This window comes from Empidonax traillii, unplaced genomic scaffold, assembly GCF_003031625.1.
Source record: "Empidonax traillii isolate 1590-97213 ecotype Southwest subspecies unplaced genomic scaffold, ASM303162v1 scaffold947:size350189, whole genome shotgun sequence".
Lineage (NCBI taxonomy): Eukaryota > Metazoa > Chordata > Aves > Passeriformes > Tyrannidae > Empidonax > Empidonax traillii.
The window spans coordinates 76,860-95,819 of NW_020956140.1; the positions used below are offsets into that span (position 1 = coordinate 76,860).

General features: G+C 45.1%; 1 protein-coding gene across 1 annotated transcript in view; it reads left to right on the top strand.

Moving 5' to 3' along the window:
* Nucleotides 1–17,456, top strand: part of WNT7A (Wnt family member 7A) — a 34,774-nt gene extending 17,318 nt beyond the window's left edge. Inside the window, exon 4 of the mRNA XM_027903249.1 lies at nt 16,866–17,456. Within this exon, the coding sequence (XP_027759050.1) occupies nt 16,866–17,345 (480 nt within the window). The 3' untranslated portion in view covers nt 17,346–17,456. The remainder of the gene's footprint in view (nt 1–16,865) is intronic.
* The last annotated feature ends 1,504 nt before the right edge of the window (nt 17,457–18,960 follow it).

Consider the following 18,960-nt stretch of genomic DNA (forward strand, 5'->3'; position numbering starts at 1 on the left):
TTGTAGGTTTGCAGCTTCACTGGGATGGCCCTGCCCCAGGAAGGCCAGTCTTTCAGAGGGACCCCAGCGTTCCAGCAGCTCCTTCTCCCAAAGGAGCTCAGGGATGCTGATACAGTCTGATCCACAGTGCTTGGCAGGTACAGTGCTAACGGGCCCAGAGTTGATGTACCTGCTGTGAGCTGCCAGAGGATTCCTTCCCATGTGGATGTACCTGTGTGAGCTGACCCTAAGCAGACTCTGCCCACAGCCCAGCTGGCTGATACCAACCCAGACTGTGCAGTGCTGTGCTCAGCTGGCTCTGAGAACCCCTCAGGAGGGATTCCTCTAATGGCACACGCACACCAGAATAGAGCTCGTCTGCGTCTGGAGCTGCTCAAAATTCCCATCGACTCCAGAGAGTCTCAGAGAGCAGCTTCGAGCTGAACAGACCTGGGAGAGGCCCTGATTCTCCTGGCACCAGCAATCAAATGATATTATAGTGTCAGCAGCACAGTTCCTTGGAGTTCAGGACTGAGCAGTGTCCTTGCAATTGTGCTTCACGTTTTCCAGTGGCTTTTCTTTCTTTTTTTTTTTTTTTTTTTTCTTTTCTTTGATTGGACACAAAAATATTCCTGATTTTTTTCTATTCAGAAGCTTCAAGTTCTTATTGTTAGGTATGCTCCTAGAATACACAGCTGATGAATGGCTCCCCTCTTTATTGGCACATCCAACCCCTTGTGAAATGACCTCAACTGAGGTACATCCCTGATTTACAGTGGCTCGAAGCTGGAGAGCTTTTTTCAGGAATAACTTTCCACAAGTTCCTGGGAGGGGTCCTGAGGTGATTAACATACACAGGACCGGTTGTGACGCCCACCTGCTCAAGAGCTTGTTCATTTACACCCAGCTCGCCTTGCTGCTCCCTCCCTTGGACCAGCAGATGTGTTGAGTGTGTAAGAGCAACAAGCACAACACTTGGCCCTGTGCTGCTCCTGCAACACAGAACTGGCCAAGCCCTTTCCCAAGCTCCTTGCCTGGCTGATAAGAGACCAGGAGGTGGCCTCCTGTGTGTCCATTCCTGTAGGAACACGGGAGGGGCTCAGTCAGTGGGCAGGGAGATGCCCCTTGTTGATAGTGGCAGTAAGAATTCTGCCAGATTCGGCTGCAGCTCGCACACCTCTGACAGATGAGGCTGAAGTGTCTCCTGACGTGGAGACAACCATGCCTACAATGCTGGGCAAACCACCTTCAGCCAAATTAAGACCCCCACCAAGGCAGTGGGTGCCTTAATAAATAAAAAATGTGGTTCCACTGCTAAAACGTCATGTAACGTATAGAAAATCTGGTGTGAGGTGCAGCAGATATGACTGTGAGAGTGTCCTAGCAGCTGTCCTGCTACAGTATTTTGCCTAGATTAAAAGCAGGCAGATGGAGAAGGTTTAGGAGGAGGTTTATACACAGGGTTGGTGCCTCACTGTGACCAGAGAGAATACGTAAAAGTCACTTCTGGCAGGTGTCACTGATGTGGCTGTGAGGTACAGGCAAAGAGGAGTGTCCACCGAAGACCTGGGTCCAGTTACAGCACGTTATCCCAGCTAAAACCAGTCCTGCTGAGTCCCTGCCTTCCCTCCAACCATCCAGCCTCAGGGCCTGGCACCACAGCTTGTGTTCCGTGCAATTAGAAAAGGAGCTTTAGGTGCAACGCAGTCTTCCTGGCAGCTTGGCCACCCCACGTTTCCTGGGGGGCAGCAGGATTCCCAGAAAGGCCAAGCACTGGATTTGGAGTAAATCCAGTTCAATGAATGGGAAAGCTCACACCGAGGTTGGTGGGACCACAGGGCACAGCTCAGTGCTTCCAAAAATCCCACCCAACTGTGTTTGCAGAGCACAACAAAAATCCTGCTGGGCAATTTCTGAGGTGTGGAAAAAAAAAAAAAATACACATCCTCTGCACTCTTCCAGCATTTTGTTTGTATTTGGAAGGATCAAAGAACTATTTTATGGTTTTTCCTACTTTTTTTAGATAATAGTCTTGAAACAAGTCTAAGCTTGACAGACAAGCTCTGCATCTTCTCAAAAGCCCAGGGTAAAGATAAAGGGAACATTAATGTTAGCCTAAATTATGAGAGGGAATTGGACTGCACAAGAACTGTAATCCACAAGAATGAATTTTCATTCCACTTGTCCTCCACTTTCAGCTAATCAGAAATGATGATACATGGTCCTACTTGTGTTTTGGCTTTCAAGCTCCCTCCTATATGTCATGTGGCTGAAAACTGAATTCCTGATTTACGCTGCAGATTAGGGATGATAAACGCTATCACTTACCTGCAGCCACAGTTTTAGAGGATTCTGGCATGATGAGCAAAACATGCATTTCATGATATGATTTCTGGAGCTGACAGTCTGTCATGCTGCTGACAAAAGATAGTTGAGATTGAGGGCCAGGCTCCGTTAATAAATAACAAAGATCTCAAAATTCCAAATTTAATATCACGCACCTTTTGTAACTGAAATAATCAGATGCTTGCTCTGGTGATTAATTAGCTCGGCAAAGCCACTGGCTGGGTCACACATTTCTGGACAATTTCTAATTTAGTTTGGCCTTTCTCTCTGGACATTTCCCACAGGGCACACACTTGTCATTCAGTGCTGAGAGGAGAACATCAGCTGGACACACACAGGTGCTGTGCAGATTAGTCAGTTCTCCCAGTGTTTTCAGCACCCTTGGAGCTTTGGTGGAGCCTTTGGTGTCCCCCCTTGTCGCAGAACAAAAGCCTGAACAAACATTACTGATTTGTCACCCCAAAGCAGATACCTGCTGGGTTTGGGTGTTGCAAAACTTAGGATGATCATGTAGCAAAAAAAAAAAAAAAGGGATTGGAACGAGATCTTTAAGGTCTCTTCCAACCCAAACCATTCTGTGACTCTACGAAAAGTTCTAAGGACAAAACCATAGCACCTTTTACCCTCAACTGAGACCTGTGAGCTTGGCTGCCTTGCCTTGTGGTATTTCTATTAACCTGTGCTTTTTGATGTTTCGTTGAGAAATTTAATGAGAATCCAAGATTTTTGAGCTTCATACCTAAATGTAGGCCTGAGTTGTTGAAAATTTTTCCGAAATAGCTGATGAGCACCGTTCTGCTTCTTCCAGATGACGTTTGTCACCCTTTAAATTTAGGTTTCCAAACCTGATTTCCTTGCATATAAGTAGACACTTCCATATGTATATTTTAGCAAAACTCAACAGAAGCTGGTATTGGCCAAGCTTGCAGGAAACTAATGGTCAGGGCAGGCCAGTCATTAAGAACATTTTTAATACAGGAACAGGCTATGTTTATAGATGGAGTTTACACTGATTTACGCTGCAGTCTCATTCATTACACCTCTGACAAAGTAAACCCATTCAGCACCCACCTCTGGGTTTGGGGGCCCCAATCTCTGCTCCATCCCGTGTCAACAGGGACAGAAACTGGAATCTTTTGCAGTTCCAACCCAAACCTCTCGAGTGTGAGCTGGAAGCATCCCCAGGAACATTCCCAAGAGCTCTGCAATGCTGGGTCAGTGACAGGAGCTCAGTCACCTGGGCTATCAGAGATACCTGGAGCGTGGCAGAGGTTTTGGTGAAGTTGAAAGTTTAAACCAAGGCTTGGTTCGAACTTGTCGTGGCAGAAAACTCCGAAGTCACGAAGCCCCAAAGACCCACCAGCAGCAATAATTGCTGGCATGTGCTGTCTCAGTGGAACAGGTTTTGGCTTTAATGGAAAGAGTTTTCAGGTATTTTGAAGTAAACAATTAAAAAATCGATTAAATGAAGCACAACCTTTTAGTCCAAGGACACAGGCAAGGCCTGTTGGTACTGGAAGGATGCAGAATGGAGCTATTAAGGGATATAAAGGTTTCAGGGGGTTGCAGAGGGGGCCTGCATGCCCAATTAGTGCCAGAAGGCACTACTAGTATTAATTTGCATCAGAACTGGTTATTGAAATCACCCTGAGCCTTCTAGTAATTAAAAGTGAGCTGCACCCAAGGGGTGTCCCCTGGGACAAACAGCAGGAATGTGTCAGTGGGGATGGATTCTAAACAAGATCTAAGCCAACATCTGTTGCTGGTGCTCCAGCCATAGGTTCTGGTGGCCTGCACTGAGGAAACCAGCCTTGCCTGAGGCACTCCAGACCTTGCACCAAATATGGGACCACACACAGTCAGCAGTACAACCATGTATTCTCTGGCAGAGCTATTCCCACAGGAGATTTTAATTGAGTCCCAGCACATGCTGTTATCTTTGGGTATATAAATCCTGCAGTTGTAAAACAATTAACTATCGAGAGGGCACAATAGTGGGTAAATAAAGAAGTTCAATAAGGAGTCAAGAATGTGTGTCCAAAGGACTTGGATTAAGACTTCACAGAAGTTTCTTCACAATGTCTTCGTCATATTTGGTTGAAATGACTGTAAAGGTGCAGCTGTTACTGATGGGATGTGGGAAGGCAGAAGGAGCCAGACATCAAGTGAGTGCTTTGCCTTTGTTTGCCCAAGGAATCAGCCTTGCTACACTTAGGGCAAATATAGACTAAAAGGTGTAATCAAAGCCTTAAAGTATTTTCTAGAAAATTATAGAAGGAAAACAAGGTTAGAAGGAATACGGTTTTTTTGTTTTTTTTTTTTTTTAATTCTGTTTAACAGTTATGTTTTATTAAGTTTCCCCTCGAAGAGAGATTTATAAAATTAATGCCAGATCAATACATTAAACACGTAATACAGACATGCAAGGTTTCTTTTGCTGATGGCTTTAGGTACTGGTGAAATTGGTGTTCAGCTGTGTTACACCTTCTGAAATGAAGACCAAGAGCAGCTGATTAACCCTTTGTTAGAAACATCCATGTTGATATTGAGACCCATTCATACATAGCTTATAAAGAAGAACTATTGATGGCATTGCTGGATGCTGCTACTGAACTGGGATATAAGTAGGAAACAGGTGGATCTGTCAACAAAAAGCAGCAGCTCTGTGTGGTGTGGAGGGTGAGCTGACCAGGGGAATCACATGGATCAATACAGCAAACCTCCAAAGGGAATTTCTGTTAATGGGGGACTGCTTTGTAAGACAAGTGCTTCAAATATTGCTTAAAATCATAGAATCACAGGACAGTCTGGGTTGGAAAGGACCTTGAAGCTCATCCAGTCCAGCCTGGCCTTGGACACTTCCAGGGATGGGACAGTCACAGCTTCTCTGGGCAACCTGTGCTTAGACTGAACAGGGCATTACAGAGAAATTTAGGAAATTCCACCTCCTTCTGCATAGGAGGAAATTTTCATTGACAGCAGGCCAGAAGATCCTTGTTAAAATTCTTGGCCTGGATCCAGGTGTGCTGGTCTTGGCAGCTGTGAGGCTGCAGAGATGGGCTCTGCTGTAAGGATCTTATCTCTGATAAGTGGAAGCTGTTTAAAAACATGGAAGTGTGGGTCTGTTGTCCCAACTGCAGAAGGAGGGGGAAAATACTTCTGTATTAAACTGAACTTGAATGTCATCTTTGTGGAATAATTATTCTCACATTACTATGAACACCAACATCGCGTTACTTTATGATAATGTGGGTATTTTGAATTGTAAGCACAAAGTGTGTGGAAATCTGTTCCCAATACACAGTGTCACTGTGACCCAGCTTCTGCCTTATGATAACTATCATAATTACCTGCTGATTAGCTGGAGGAGTGATGGGAATTTCTCTTAAAATGACAAGAAGATCTATTGCTTGATGTGCCAGCCTGGTGATATCCCACCCAGGGTACAGCCATCCTTGGCAATGGGCTTGGATCCACACCCTAGGTCATGTTATCCCTGCAAAATAGTGTGACTGAAGGGAATGGAATGGCTCAGGTGCTCTTCTCAGCTGGATAAATGGCAGGTAGGCAAAGCAGGCAGTGGGAATATCTCCAGTGCCATTTACTGTTGTTGTGAACAGAGCGGTAGGATTGAAACTTGAATATGTCTCTCTGCGAATCAAACATGAACACATCTCCTGCTTCTTTCTAGAGTTAAGGAAGAAATTAAGCTACGAAATATTGTGGGTTTATAAAGGCAATATTGGAACATCGATATGGCATTACTCTGAAATCATCTGAAAAGCTTGACAGAAAGGAAAATCATCCTTTGTTTGCTAAAACTATTGGCTTGGGGAACTAAAATTTACGGACATTTTTTTCAGCATGAGAAATATGCCTTCCACTGTACTATCTGCTGAGTACCTAAGGGTTAACTCTGGTAATTTGGAATGCAACTGAATGAATCTATAGTTAACTGTGTGTGCCTATTGGCTGGAAATGTTTGGATGTAACGTGAAGTGATATTATTTTGCAGCTCGAACTCCTGCCAGTACCTGGCTTTATTAGTTTAGCACAAAGAGGTGTTTTCTGATTAGTTGTCTGGAACAGGTGAGCCTGTTCTGTTGGTTTCTATCACTCTTTGGAAACTCTTCCCTTGACAGCTTAAGCACTTACCCAAATGCTCTGCCTGGTTGCTCCTACACAATGCCAGCATCACTTCATTTGGGTGCTTCCCCACCAGTGGGGAGAGTTTCACGGAAGGTGAATTTGGTGGGAATGAGTCAGGCCTCTGCCATTCCTCTCTGTGTACGCTGGTTGCGATGAGGGGGAGTTCCAGTTGTGGCACTTCTTGTTTTCCCTGCACCTCTTTTATGTGCAGGGTGACTCAGGCTCCGTGACAAAGCCCAGAGTCAGGGGCAGCAATGACATCCCCACCTGAATAACCCCAAGACTTTAACTTACTGTGTTCCCAAACAGAGGAGGGTAGTTTAGTTTAGTTCCTCTTCTCTGGGAGTGCTCCCATTTCCCTCAGGAATGTCATGCTAAAATATAAAATAGGAGCACAATTGCTCCTTTAATGGCATCTTCATGCATTGACATTTAGAAGGCCAGAGAATGGATGAAGATCTGTCCCGACATCCCAAACTGAAATGACACACTGGACACAGGATGCTGGATGAATTATATTGATTTTTGGAGAGGTCAAGGTCAGCAGACATTGCTCAGTTAAGATTTCATTGATTTCATTCCTCTGATCCATACACTGAGTGCTGGAATGGGCCTGGAGGCTGGAGCAGGGATTTGGGAAAATGGTGTTTTTAACAATGGACATTCGTTGGGGTTTTAACACATGGCAAAAAGATCACTATTTTAGAGAGTCCTGATTTGAAGTATCAGTATTTTAGAGCCATTTTTAGCTGGGGACCAGAATGTGAAGAAGGTAGATATGGTCTAAGAAGAAATGATAAGTGGGTAACGTGTCCAAAGCCAGAAAAATTGCTGTCTCATTTTCTTTCTAAGCTGTCTTAGTGTCAGTGAGCACCATGGTGTTTCTTCATTTCCAAACCTCCTCAATCATCATCTTTTATTTACTCCTGGCACGAACATTCTATCCAGTATCTTTTTGGAAAGGCAGATGTATACTGTGGAAAACTTATGTAGTGATAGGAAGGTAAAATAGATAACACAACCAACAACTCTATCTGTGATTCTGTAACACCATCCCCCTCCCCAGTCTATTTGAGCTTCATCCTGCAAAGTGCCCAGGTAGGCCAGACAACAAGACTATTCAGTATTTCACAAGCTAAAATCCATCATGTTCATGGTGTCAGTTGTGCTTGGACAGCAGCAAATAACGATCCAAGATAAATTTTCCCTTATCTCACAATCCCATTTCAGTAAGGGGCTAGGAAATCACACGTCCACCTAAATATAGAATGTAAAATAAAGTGTTGAATGTCTTTAAGACAATTCAGCTATATTCTAATAATAACAAGTGAAAGCACATTAAAAGAAACCAGATTTTTTTTCAGAACTATTTTTTCCAAGTTCCTTTTTATGACTGATCTTTAAACTTCCTACATGATGACACTTACTTGGCACTGCATTGATCCAGTCTAATCTAGGTGATAATGGGTCTCACAAGAGTTATTTTTTAAAAACAAGCAGTTTATCAAACCCACTGACAGTTACATTTTCAAATTATTTCCATTTTTGTTCTGTTAAAATATTTGCCTTGCTTTTAAATGGAAAGATCCACAGAACCCAAAGGCAAGCCAGACCAGTGTTGCAGGCAGCTGTACCAAGAAGCCATCACAGCATATAATGACTATGACTGTAAATAATCTGTCAGGACAATCCTCAATACTGAGCTTTTGTCATCAGCAACTGAGATAAGTCCCACATCAGGAACCCCCATTTCACAGCTTCTTGCAACAGGCAGTGGGAAGATGGTCCTTTCAGGCTATTTCCTGATACAGAAAACTTACACAGAATGACAGATTATGCTGAGTTGGGAGGGACCCCCAAGGATCATCGAGTCCAGCTCTTAACCCTGCACAGGACCCTCCCCAAGAGTCCATCTCAGCAGTAGCTTGGAAATTTGTAGTTGAGGAAAACTTCCCTTCCAGGATTTCCCGAGAACAGGAGGAAGGGTTGGGTAAGAAGGTTTTGCATTGAATGTGACACCACAGAAAACTTTGTCATCCCCCAAATCCCTCAAGAGCACCCGAAACCCAACCTGAGGCTCATGAATGAATGGGCTTGATTTGCATTTTGAGGCAAGTAGGCGAGAGTGCAGGTACTTTTTCTGTCTGGGGAAAACTGGAATGTGTTCAGGAGAGACGTAAGAAGGCCAGGAATCCCCAGGTCTTGCAGCTGCGTTATCAGATACGATGGAAAAGGGAGAGGGTGAGGGAGAACACCTGGCACTGCGAGGGGAGACTGTCTGCCCCAGCAGGGCAGTGTGGAGCTCTGAGGGCATCCTTCCCCTCCCAAGCCCTGGCAGGTTTTGCTGAGCTCAACCAGGTGTTGCCACACCATGCCCACTGTCTCTGCAACCGGTGTCTCCGTGAAGATAAATTAAAACTTAAGCACCTCATTTGACTTTCATGGGCCGTGGTTGGATTTGCAGAGATATTCCTCAATATTCTCCTCAATATTCCTCAATATTCTCAGCCAAGGACTGAGCTAGTGAGATGCAGACCCTGAGCCACAAACATGGAATCCACTTTCTTTCACAGTTCACTTTGGCAGGAGTAGCAGCACTTTGGGCAGAAGTTTCTCCTCAGCTCAGCTGTGGTGGCGTTCAAGGTGTTCTCCTAGAAGGACCCCTCAGGGAGGGAAAGCTGAGGAAGAATTCTCAGGAAGAATTTCTTCCTGGAAAGGGTGTCCAGGCATTGGCAGGGTGGAGTCCCCACCCCTGGAGGTGTCCCAGGAAGGACTGGACGTGGCACTCAGTGCTCTGGGCTGGGGGACAAGGTGGGGATGGGGCAGAGGGGGGACTCTGGTTTTGGAGGGCTTTTCTTGCCTCAGTGTTTGATTCTGTGATTCTGAGATATTCTGACACCTTGAGATATTTCACATAACAGTTCACACGGTTTGAAAAAGGCAAGGGCTTGTGGTTTGAGAAGAGCATCATCTGGTTGGGTGAGAATCCAGCTCATTAAATCTCTCTCTTTAAAACCAGTTATGTCCTTTTTGTCCCGAGTTCAGCTGTTCTTCGAGGTTAACAATTGTAAAAGCGTTCTGTGAAATGTATTTTCTACTGCTCTTCTGCTTTTCAGGCCCAGAAGTGGTGATACATTGATTTAGTACACAGCAAGTCATGAAGGTTATCACAAGTATAAGAAAAATATGCAGGAGAAAATAGTTTTTGCTGCATTCCTCTCAGCTTTTACTGGCCTTGCTCTCAGAATTCTGTGTTCATTTGCTGTTCTGCACAGTGACAGTCAGTGAATGAAGGGTACCAGACCCTCTGTCCTCGGACTCAAACAACAAAACTCACCCAGGGAAAGAGGAGAACATCTCATTCTGTGCTGCCAGCAGTGCATGAGCACTGTGACCATACAGAAAGTCCAACTAATATTTTTTTCTTTCCCTGTCTGAATCACTGTGGAAATAGAAGCTGCATTTTGAAAACAGTTGCTGCATGTGGTCAATTTTTTATGAAGGTGAAATACAGGGCAACTGATATTCCAGGCAGAAAATATAAAAGCAAATATGAAACTCTCTGAAGGGCACATAAGAAGTGAAAGGAACCTCCTGCTTTGTGGTGGAAGGAGAAAGATCAGAAGTGGCGCACAAAAGGTTAAACTTGGGTGGGTGTCAAAGCTCTGAAGCTCTCCTGCTTAAGGGTATCGTGGCTTTGAATCTGGAAAAAGTGTTTCTACTCTTTAAAATAGGATATCCCTTAGTGAGGGCAGGTGGTGGTGTTGGGAAATCCCACCCATCTGTGGTGTTTTGTGTCGTTTATCAGCACGTCTTCATGATTAATCCTCAGACCTGCACGTTGCCTGATTTTCTTCAGACGCTTCTTCCAAGCAAAGTGCAAAGGGGGATTTTGATTGATGTAGGTCACATGCTCTGGTGATTTCCCAGGCCTTTTTTTTTTTTTTTTTAATTTAAAACACAAAAAATTATTGCAATGGGAAAAATGGCTCAGCCTGCCTGGGGATAGCAGTAATTCTGGGACAGTCACGGCTCACGGGGTTCAGTAGCAAATTCGTTTGATACTGACTTCAGATCTTCTTCTTTTGCACAGATTTACTTATCAAAAACATGAGAAAAAAAAATCTTTTGGCTGTGCTTAATAAGATCTTGGTAGTATGTTCAATTGAGATATCAAAGACTGTCTGGAATGAGTCAGTCTTTGACATGGTGGGACACAATCGGTTCCAAACTCAGCCCCCCTCAGTTTGCCACAGGATATCAATGCAAAATGTGTTTCTACAGAACACATTTTACAAGAGCTCTGTGAATATTTTTCATCTTTTCTGTTTGAATCTTTCCTCATTTTAAACTTGCATTTGGGTGCTTTTTTTTTTTTTTTTTTTTTTTTTTTTTTTTTTTTTTTTTTTAATGCTGTTTCTCACATTTCTTACAGATGTCATAGGATTTGTCTCTGTGTTGCTTTTTTAATGCTCTCTCATGCTCTTTTTTTCCTGTCAAAAAGCACCAAGTATTACTTGTACTGTCCTCAAATTCCAGAGCTTTGGTGTTAGAACAGTCCCACAATTTAATTTTAGCATCCTTTTGAGGTTGCTCTCACACTTGGACAAAACAAGTGGTAGAAACATTTTCTAGTCATTTTAATAAGATACAGTCCTTTTCCTTCTCATCAAATCAGAGTTTCATATCCATCCACTGCCCTTTTCAATGCTTAAATCTCACTCTAGACCTCACTGACAGTTGCTCTACATATGATTTGGTCCTCAAGTTATTCTATTGAAAGACTAAATAAGATATGGCTTTATTGTATTAGTTTAAAACATCTCTTTTATTCAATGAATCCTTTTCAAAAGAAGAAAAAAATATATCTCAACCTTATTCCTAAGGTCTGAGGAGCTTTGTCTTATTTAAAGATCTACAATTGCCTCTGTAAGCAATATAAATCACAAATCCTCATCTTCTACCAGCTGAAAGGGGCAGGTTAGCTTCTGACCATTGCCCTCCACAACCCCCAGAAATGCTGTGACCTCTCTCCAAGACCTGCCACGTTCTTCTCTGGAGTGAAAATGTCACTCTTGTCTTGCCAATAGTGTTTTCTTTGATCTGTAGTAAAGTTGTGTGTGCAGGCACTCGTAGGAGACAGGTATTTCCTGACCCAAGTGATCTGATGTCAGAAAAATTAGGCAAGATTATGGCCTTGGTGGGAGAGGAGTCAGTGTCTGTTGTCTCACTAATTACACCCTCACATGTGGGCTGGAGCCTGAGTTATTTGGGATGAAGCAGCAAAGGGTCCCTGGCCTCAGGCACCCTGGGATTGGTTTTGTTGCCATGGGAGTCCTGTTGGTGAAGGAGAAGGCACTGGAGGTGTGATGGTCACTGTGTTTGACAGTGCATGTCCTCCAGGACAGCTTTGGCATCGAGGGCTGTGGAGTCCTGGTGAACAAACCCAGGGCTGTGCACAACCTGACCCCACTGGGCATGAGGGGCCCCAGGCTGCCCTGGCAGATGCATTTGGAAAGGCAGCTGATTTTGGATGCTGGAAATCCAGGGCAGGACACACCACTGAGTAACTTATGGAACAGAGACACTGAGCTGGGAAAAACGACTGCAGGAGGGTCACAGGATCCCAGAATATACCAAATTGGAAAGGACTCCCAAGGATCATCCAGTCCAACCCTCAGCCCTGCACAGACCCAGCCCCAGGATTCACCCCCTGTGCCCCAGAGCATCATCCAAACCCTCCTGCAGCTCTGGCAGCCTTGGGGCTGTGCCCACTGCCCTGGGGAGCCTGTTCAGTGCCAACCACCCTCTGGGGGAAGAACCTTTGCCTGAGATCCACCCTGAGCCTGCCCTGACACAGCTCCAGCCATTCCCTGCCCCCTGAGCTCCCCCAGCTCCTGTCCCACCACCCAGAGGGCACAATTCCCGCAGCAGCCGCCCCTGTGAGCCAAAGCCACTCCAGCCCCAAGTCCCACCAGCCAGCAATTCCTGCTGGTTTCACTGAGCCAGCCCAGCCAGGGGCCCAGCACCCTGCCCAGGGCAGGACCACCCTGCTGGACCCAGCCCATGCAGCATTTTCCAGAGCCTCACTTTGCCACCCTCACATGACCAACCCTGCGCATTCCCTGCACAACTGAAGGTGAAGAAAAAACATGTTAAGCTCCTAATGGCAGTGCCCAAAGGTACTGCATCTGAAGATAACATCAGGAGAGAGAGCCAGCGAGTTCTCTTCACACAAACTATTTCCCAGAGGCTAATGGCAAGGGGGGGAGAGAGAGAAACAAGTACTGACAGTTTACTGTAGGAGCTCAAAGAAAAAGTGGACAAAGCTAAAAGAACTCCAGCTCTTTGTTCACGTTTAATCCAGTTCAGAGCATTCACTGGTGCATACAGATTTACTGATGGAGCTGGATATGATCATTTGGTAAGAAACAGAGGATCTAGGATTTAAATTTTGTGCTCTTCAGGCTCTTACATTTAGGAAAAGTCAGTCTGTAACATATATAAAGTTTTAATCTGACGTAAAAAGTATGAGCTGCTGGATAATTCCTTCAAAGAGACAAATCCTGATCATGAAAGGTCAAGAACACTTGCTGTTTTTAACACAGACCAAGTTTTTAAGGGGTAGGACACTGCTTTTGCTTCACAGAAACCAAAGGAAAGACCAAAGCCTGCTGGCCCTACCCAAAGGATCCCCTATTTTATTTTTTTTCTTTTTCTTTGCAACTCTCTTCCTGAATCTATGAAGGCATCGATTTATCAGAGGACACTGGAATAATAGAACAGTATAGAAATGCCACCATCCACATATTTTATTGCAAAACAAGTAGCCCAAGCGCCTGATATCCCAGTACAATAAAACTACCCGTTGCAGGCCTTTGCTTTTGCTGAGGACAGGCAGTTCAAGCTCCATGTAGCCTGCTCTCTGAAGGCTGGAGAGTCAATTCATCTCCAGCTGAATTTGCAGAAAGTGGTATTGAAAGACAGCACCAGTGAGGGGGGGTATGTGTGCAAGAACAGAACCAACAAAACCCCAAAAAAGGGGTTGTGAGCCAAAGGCAGGAGGCAGATCTGGAAGGGAAAGCCCATCTGCAGAGTGCAGGGGACCTAAATGGGGCAGATGTGATGGAGAGATTTTAGCACAGCCTGTTGGAAGTGCATCTCCCACAAGCGCAGAGAGAAAGGGAGGGGCAGCCAGTTAAACTTTAGGAAAATACGAAAATAGCAAACGACAAGCTGAACAATAAACGCAGCGCGGAGTTAAAAGACGAAACTCCTTCTCGTCCCTCTGCTCCTCCCCATCTCCCTCCAAGCATTTTCGGACCTCCAGGAAGGACCCCTGGGCACTTGGGTGTTGCACGAGCTCCTCCTGCTCAGACAGAAGGAGATCTTTTTTTATCCTGGCTGCCCGCGCCCCCTCATCCTTAGCTGGGAGCCGGGAAGCAGCAGCTGGTTGTGTTTGGCATTGCATCCCCCCCGAGCAGGGGACCAGCACATGACACGGTGCGCTCCAGCCGCTGGCTCAGCTCTTTCCGCTCCATCCCTCCGAGCTCGCCGGCTGCGAGAACGGGATGTTAATGAAAGAAACCAACAGGCAATTTAGGCTGCTTAACTACACTTGAGGAAAAAAAAAGAAAAAAAAAAAAAAAACCAAAAAAACCACCACCCTGCCTGGATAGATGACACATGATGTATTTTGTATTAATGTTTCGAGTCAGTTTGGCGGATCCTCCCCATGGCAGGGCGAGCTAGAAATATTTTGTTGCAAGTTTGAACATCGTACCAGGATATAAGGCCAGGCAATTCTGCAAGAACAGTGATTGAATTAGGGCTGAGAAATGTATCCTGGCTAGTTTCAAATTAAAAAAAAAAAAAAAAAAAAGCTTTTAAAAAGGTACAAATGAGGCTAAAAGAATTTATGTTATTTTTCCGGTTTCTGTGCTCTCACTCCTTTTCCTCATAGATCTCCTCATCTGTCTTCGAAGTGCACTACCTTATGAATGAGTGAGCAATAAAAGAAGTATGCAGTGGCTGAGAGAGAAACTCAAGATAACAAGATAAAGCCAAAGGCTTGAGCAGAACTGCAAGCTTGAGATGTAGATCTGAATAGAAAAATTTCTCACATCTCAGTTTTAGGGCAGTCATTAGATAGTTTGCATGAGAAACTAATTGAAAACCAGAAGCACAAAGTGTGACCTGGCACCTGCAAAGTTCACAACTGTCAGAGTATTGGACCTGTGCTTTCTAGGGTTTTGAATCCTGCTTTCAGACCACACGTGGGGACAACTTGCTCATAGACTAAAGTTAAAAGAAAGCTATTCCACAGAACCAGAAAATCATGGAATCACGGAACGGTTTGGGTTGGAAGAGACCTTAAAAGTCACCTTGTTCCATCCCCCTGCCATGGGCAGGGACACCTTCCACTAGCCCAGGTTGCTCCAAGTTCTGGCCTTGGACACTTCCAAGGATGGGGCAGCCACAGCTTCTCTGGGCACCCTGTGCCAGGGCCTGCCCACCCTCACAGGGAAGAATTTCTTCCCCATATCCCACCCAAAAATACTCTCTTTCAGTTTAAAGCCACTCCCCCCTGTCCTATCACTACCTGCCCCTGTAAAAATTTCCTCTCCCCCTTTGGGTATTGGAAAGTTGCCACAAGGTTTCCCTGGAGCTTTTTCTTCTCCAGGCTGAACAGCCCCAGCTCTCTCAGCCTGTGGTTTTAATACCTTAAAATCCCCCTGCTCATCAAAAGTGGGCAGAGGAAGAGCAGGGAGCAAAGAAGCAGCTACAAATTACCCCAAGGTCAGGCAACAGCAGTTTCTGTGCCAAGGTGACACAGGAACGGCCTCAAGACCAAAAGGTATGAGGAAAATCAGCTTCCTCAGCGAAGGCTCTCCTGTTTTCTGCTGAGAAAGGCCAGTGTTTGAGTCAGCATGGTGAGTTTTCCAACAATAAAAAAAAGGGTTAATTCAAATTTCCATATCACTGACCTCCCTCCAGCCCTCCAGGCTGCCCAGGTTTGGATCTGCACGGATCAGCTGGGTTGTCTCAGGGGAAAAATTATGTGGCCACTCCCTGAACCCTGATAATCCCTCTGGCTGGGCTTTCCACTGCTTGTCTCTGCCAGGTTAGGCAGAATTTCATCATCAAAATTATTATGGTCTCTTTCAAGTAAAGACCAGTGGGAAATTAATTGCTGGAATCAGGTATGTTTGCTGGTGTTAACCCAGTGTTGCTGCTGAGTGAGGTCAGCTGTGGGGCTCAGGACAGAGCAGGGACTGAGCTGCTCTCCAGCTTTATTTGGCAAAGCCTGGGCTGGCAAAACAGCAGGAGGGAGAAGATACAGGGGCAGAGTTTCAAGGGATGTGAAGGTGGAAGATGAAGCTTGTAATCTTCAAAAGGAAAGTAGTGACAACTCTGGCATAACCATGAGAGACCCCTACAAAGAAGGGAGCATGAGACAGGGTGGAGCAAGCCACGATGCTGAGGTGTTTAAGATGCTTTTACAGCATTAAAGAGATAGATATTTTTAAACTAGAATTGATGACAAAACATGAAACTGATTCCTTTACTCTTACCCTTTATACTCTAATTCAAAATTTGTTTTCTTGCAAAGTAATTGAGACATTTGTTTGCTCTGTTATCCATGTGACAGGAGGCAAAATACTTCAAACCCTCCAAGTGTGCTTGGACTGTGGTGTATCAAAATAATGCTTAGCTTTCCAAAGTGGAGCATTAACTTGCACCATTTAGAACAGACGAGGCCTATACGACTAAATAATAATCTGCTCTATATGTTGATTAATCTGAGACCTACAGGAGGACAAGCACTGATAGATTATCTGCTTGTTCATCTCTTGCACCAGCCCGTGTCATTCTGAGGTGCAAGAACTGAGATGCAGTTTATTGTTGAACCTCTGTTTACAAAAGTCAGGTTCTGGCATCTGTTGTTGGACTCTGAGAGGATTCTGCACGTGGCAGTTCACGTGAAGGTGTGATTTTCTGCCAGCTCCTAATTTCGCTGCCATATGCCAAACACTGCAAGAACAGATAAATCTGAAGCACTGTACAATCGTACTGAAAAAAAGCTGTGGTTAAGGAAGGTCCCATCTTGCCTTTGGGACCTGGGCTATGAAATTAGGCAGAGTTATCCTCCCTGATTAACTCGAAGTGCAAATGGGGAATCAGCTGCACAGGCTGGTTGATACTGATGAGCGTTTGCTGCCTGGGACAACAGCCTGTCCAGGCAAGCAAAACCCACAGCTTTGGTGGGAATGTGACCTGTGTCTGGTGGCAGCTCCTACCGGAGAGCCAACCCATCCCTGCCTGTCACCCAACATCCATCCAATACCCCTGCTTGTGTTAACACGCCATTCTTTGTTCTTCTAACACAGATTCTGGAGGAAAACATGAAGTTAGAGTGCAAGTGCCATGGGGTCTCGGGATCCTGTACCACTAAAACATGCTGGACAACCCTGCCCAAATTCCGGGAGCTGGGCTACATCCTGAAGGACAAGTACAACGAGGCCGTTCAGGTGGAGCCCGTGCGGGCGAGTCGCAACAAGCGCCCGACCTTCCTCAAAATCAAGAAGCCCCTTTCCTACCGCAAACCCATGGACACGGACTTGGTGTACATAGAGAAATCCCCCAACTATTGTGAAGAAGACCCCGTCACGGGCAGCGTGGGCACGCAGGGCAGGATGTGCAACAAGACGGCCCAGCAGTCCAACGGCTGCGACCTGATGTGCTGCGGCCGGGGGTACAACACCCACCAGTACTCGCGGGTGTGGCAGTGCAACTGCAAGTTCCACTGGTGCTGCTACGTCAAGTGCAACACGTGCAGCGAGAGAACAGAGGTCTATACCTGTAAGTGAGCACGTGGGGCACGGCCCTGGCCGCGGATACCTTTGCACATGCGCTCGATGTACCTGCACGGGGCTGCAGGGGGGACCTGCTCGCCCAGAGGAGACGCTGGCGGACGGAGCCCCCTCTTCCATTGCTTGTGTGGAGACACATTTCAGACTCCTAAAGTCAGCCAAGAAAGGAAAAAACAAACAAGCCCCACCCTGAGCCACCTGACACACGGGGGAGAGAGAGTAAAAGATCATCTCGGTTAGCCTGCACCTCCAAAGGAGGAAGCACTGACTGCCTTGTGCCGACACAGCGGTCGGGGAGAAACCTCTGAGGGTGGCAACTGACTCCTGGTTTGGAAAAGAGGTGGTCAAAGATAAGGAGCAGGGAGGGAAAGGGGAGAAACGCCCCCCCCCGCCCCCCCCAAAGGGCTGTGCACGGGATGGGATGGACAGAGCCCCACCGTGAACGGCCCGTGTGAGCGTGTGGATGACACAGGTTTTGGCTTCTACACTCGTGAAAAAGCTTCTTGCTCATCTTTCCACTTCATCCCCCTTGCCACAGCGAGTAGAACTGTTGAAGGTTTCTGTAGACACTGCTTTACCTGCCTTTTTCGTGTGTGTGTGTGTGTGTGTGCTGCAGATTTTAGCACAGGGATTTGGGACACTCGGGCATAATAATAGCAATATTTAACAATTTATTCAGATAAAACTAATATTAATTTATTTAATTAAAAAAAGAACTCTACCAACCTTCGGGGAACTATTCTGCAATTAAAGTAGGTAGCTGGCTTTCTTTGTGGAATAATTTTGTAGGAACAGCAAGGAAAGGACTGGAGCTGTACATATTATTCTTAACTAGGATATTTCTATTAGTTGGACTTGCAGGATATGTTCTACAGTACTAGGTGTTTAAGTACAAAAGCTGGCGTCTTTATATATGTGTACATACACAAACACTGTTGTTTTGGGGTTTTTTGTTTGTTTGTTTGTTTGTTTTCTCCTGTTTGCTGCTAGTTGTCTGGAACAAAAGTCGAGTGGTAGGGGTTACAAATCTTTACCAGGTTTTGTGGTTTTTGTTTTGTTGGTGTTCTTTTTTTTTTTTTTTTCCTTCGATTAAAGAAAGAAGCATTAATAAAATCATGTTTGGAATACGTCTAAAAATAAGAAAATCCAGACAAACTTCCATCTTTTGGAAAAAATCAAGCATAGGATAAGAGAGTATATTTTGTAAGAGACTATTTTTATATAAATATTTTATTTATACTACGTCTGCTTGTTCAACCTGTACTTTTTCTCAAAACAGGCATACAGTTTGTAATTCTTAGGCTATTTAACAGAGAAAGGGTAATTAGTTTGTGAACACAGCAGCAGCAAGCTGGATACATTCAGCTGCAGTTGGTGGATGTGTCAGAAAGCAGAATGAACTTTCTCTCCGGATGTGTGTACAAAACCGGCTCTTTTCCTGCGGCTCAATTTGCAGAATATGCAAAACAAGAACAGGGTCTGTAGCATCAATTTTTGTCACATGGCTTGAATTCACGATCGGTATTAGCTGGATGCTCATTTATCCCATTCAAGAAAAAAAAAAAAAAAAAAAAAGGAGGGCGAATTAGCTTCCCACATGCGTCAGTCATTA